The sequence below is a fragment of the Perkinsus marinus genome, assembly GCF_000006405.1.
Source record: "Perkinsus marinus ATCC 50983 genomic scaffold scf_1104296937876, whole genome shotgun sequence".
Classification (NCBI taxonomy): Eukaryota; Perkinsozoa; order Perkinsida; family Perkinsidae; genus Perkinsus; species Perkinsus marinus.
This window is the reverse complement of record NW_003213671.1, coordinates 8,534-10,682: the sequence shown is the minus strand read 5'-3', so window position 1 is coordinate 10,682 and position 2,149 is coordinate 8,534. Positions and strand designations below refer to the sequence as shown.

The 2,149-nt window shown below is 46.8% G+C and overlaps 1 protein-coding gene across 1 annotated transcript; it reads left to right on the top strand.

The window, feature by feature from the left end:
• Nucleotides 1-399: 399 nt before the first annotated feature.
• Pmar_PMAR009407 (hypothetical protein) lies at nt 400-1,719 on the top strand (the record flags this gene model as incomplete). Its single annotated transcript, XM_002782971.1, has 6 exons — nt 400-504; nt 755-822; nt 1,191-1,252; nt 1,296-1,396; nt 1,470-1,604; nt 1,648-1,719. The coding sequence occupies 6 exons, from the start codon at nt 400-402 to the stop codon at nt 1,717-1,719; spliced, it is 543 nt and encodes a 180-aa protein (XP_002783017.1).
• Between the last annotated feature and the right edge of the window lie 430 nt (nt 1,720-2,149).

Here is a 2,149-nt window from a genome sequence, read left to right as displayed (position 1 = left end):
CACATGTACACAGACTCCGCTCGGATTTCAGACAGTGCCCCTAGACCTTGACTCTGGTAACAATGAATATAACATATCCAGTATGGGGCTCTACTATGCATTCTTAACAGTAGCAGCAAGGAAGTGTCCGAGATTGCTGTTTGACCTTGACCTCGAGCGCTTTTTCTACAATGGTAAAGAGGATACGGTTGAAACAAAAGTGGAGGGCATATCTGTGACTTTGGCGAAGTCTCCAGCGTGAAGGTATGAGATCCCTTCCGAATGGACATCACTCATTGAAAATATGTCATTTTTCTACCATCAGCGATTGGTGGGTAATCCGATTCTTAATAATGGTCTACTGTATTATTTGTGGAGTATGATGAGGTGGATGAAGTATGATTCTTAAATATTCTTTCCATGAACAAACAAGAGCAACATATCTATGCCTATGATCAGTCCTTTGTCCTCACCGGCATATCGTATCAACATTCTAAGAGTCGTTCCCTTCGTTACCTTCAGGAGGTGAGGGTTCAAGTCTCTCATTGTAAGTTGAAGTTACACAGCGCCTGCTGTGGGGCCCTTGAGTTGTATAAAATGGGGAGTTAACGTGTGCGCGAACAAGTGTAAGAATGTGAGCAGCTGTCCCGAGCTTCCTACTAAGACGGTACAATGCCAACCTTACCCGGCATGCTCCATCAAAATTTGATGATCAAATGCGTTGCGGACAAGGTGAACAGGGTTTGCTCCACACATGAGATCGACATCTTTTCAGGACTGTCTTGCTGGGGTTTATTGCCAAGACGAACATCCCACAGACGAAATCTGTTTGTTTAAGGACCAGTAGAATGCTGAGCTCAAACTAGCGGGAACCTTTTTCTTCGATATCATTCCGGATGCGGACCATTACCGCATTAACCCTCGGAAACTATATCTGTATCTAGGTGTCATCTGATTCAAACGATGACCATTTTTCCCGATGTCGGCGTTCATTACATTCATATGGCGATTCTGGACAATCGCTGGCTTTCGTGGAACCTATCTTGTCATAATTTATTCAGATCCACCCGTGCCCGTGTGGGTCTCTGGTGGTTCATTCTCCTTGAAGCTCAGTGATCGCTCTCAACTTTTTCTGGTTTTGTGGTGCCTGGGCCTATATCAAGGTTCACAGGTAGGCCGTGGGGTATATAATTACCATTGACCTCCCTCAGAGTGAACATAGTCGAGCCCATCCCGACGTCGGACTCCAATGACATGTCTGAGTCAGCCTCAGGTGAACATCCATCAAGTACACCTCTCCACTTACTCGATTTCAGGTGGTGGTCAATATGAGAAGCCTATCGGTGGTCCATGCTATGTCAAAGGCAAGCTTCTAACGGGATGCCAATGCAAGACCGACGACGTTGTCTTTTACGCGGTAAGCTCGATGGCGCCTCTCCGCGGATTCATTAATCACAACGGACCTATGTTCCGGAGACGGTCTTTATTAGGACATATTCGGGGAGGTCAACGGTGCGGTGTGCGCAAACAAGTGCCAAAATGTGAGCAGCTGTCCCGAGCTTCCTACTAAGACGGTAAAATGCCAACCTTACCCGGCATGCTTCATCCAATGCGTTTCGGACAAGGTGAACAGAGTTTGCTCCACACATGAGATCGACTTCTTTTCAGGACTGTCCTGCTGGGGGTTATTGTCAAGACGACAATCCCACAGGCAGAATCTGTATGTTTAAGAACCAGTAGAATGCTGAGCTCAAACTAGCGGGAACCTTTTTCTTCGATATCTTTCTGGATGCGGACCATTACCGGATTAACCCTCGGAAACTATATGTGTATTTAGGTGTCATCTGATTCAAACGATGACCACTTCTCTCGGTGTCGGCGTTCATTACATTCATATGGCGATTCTGGGCAATCGCTGGCTTTCGTGAAGCCTATCTTTTCATAGTCCATCCAGATTCACCCGTGCCCGTGCCGCACGGGCCGTGCGGGTCTCTGGTGGTTCATTCTCCTTGAATAAACTCATATTCTGTTGCGCTTCAGTCCAGAGTCAATTCTAGTTGGATGAGGGATAGTCATTCCGTGACGGAATTTCTGTCTCCCAATGGAAGGCTCCCGTGAAAAATTCTAAATTTCCCTGGGGTGGCTCCCCTTGTACCAAGAATGTTGTCGA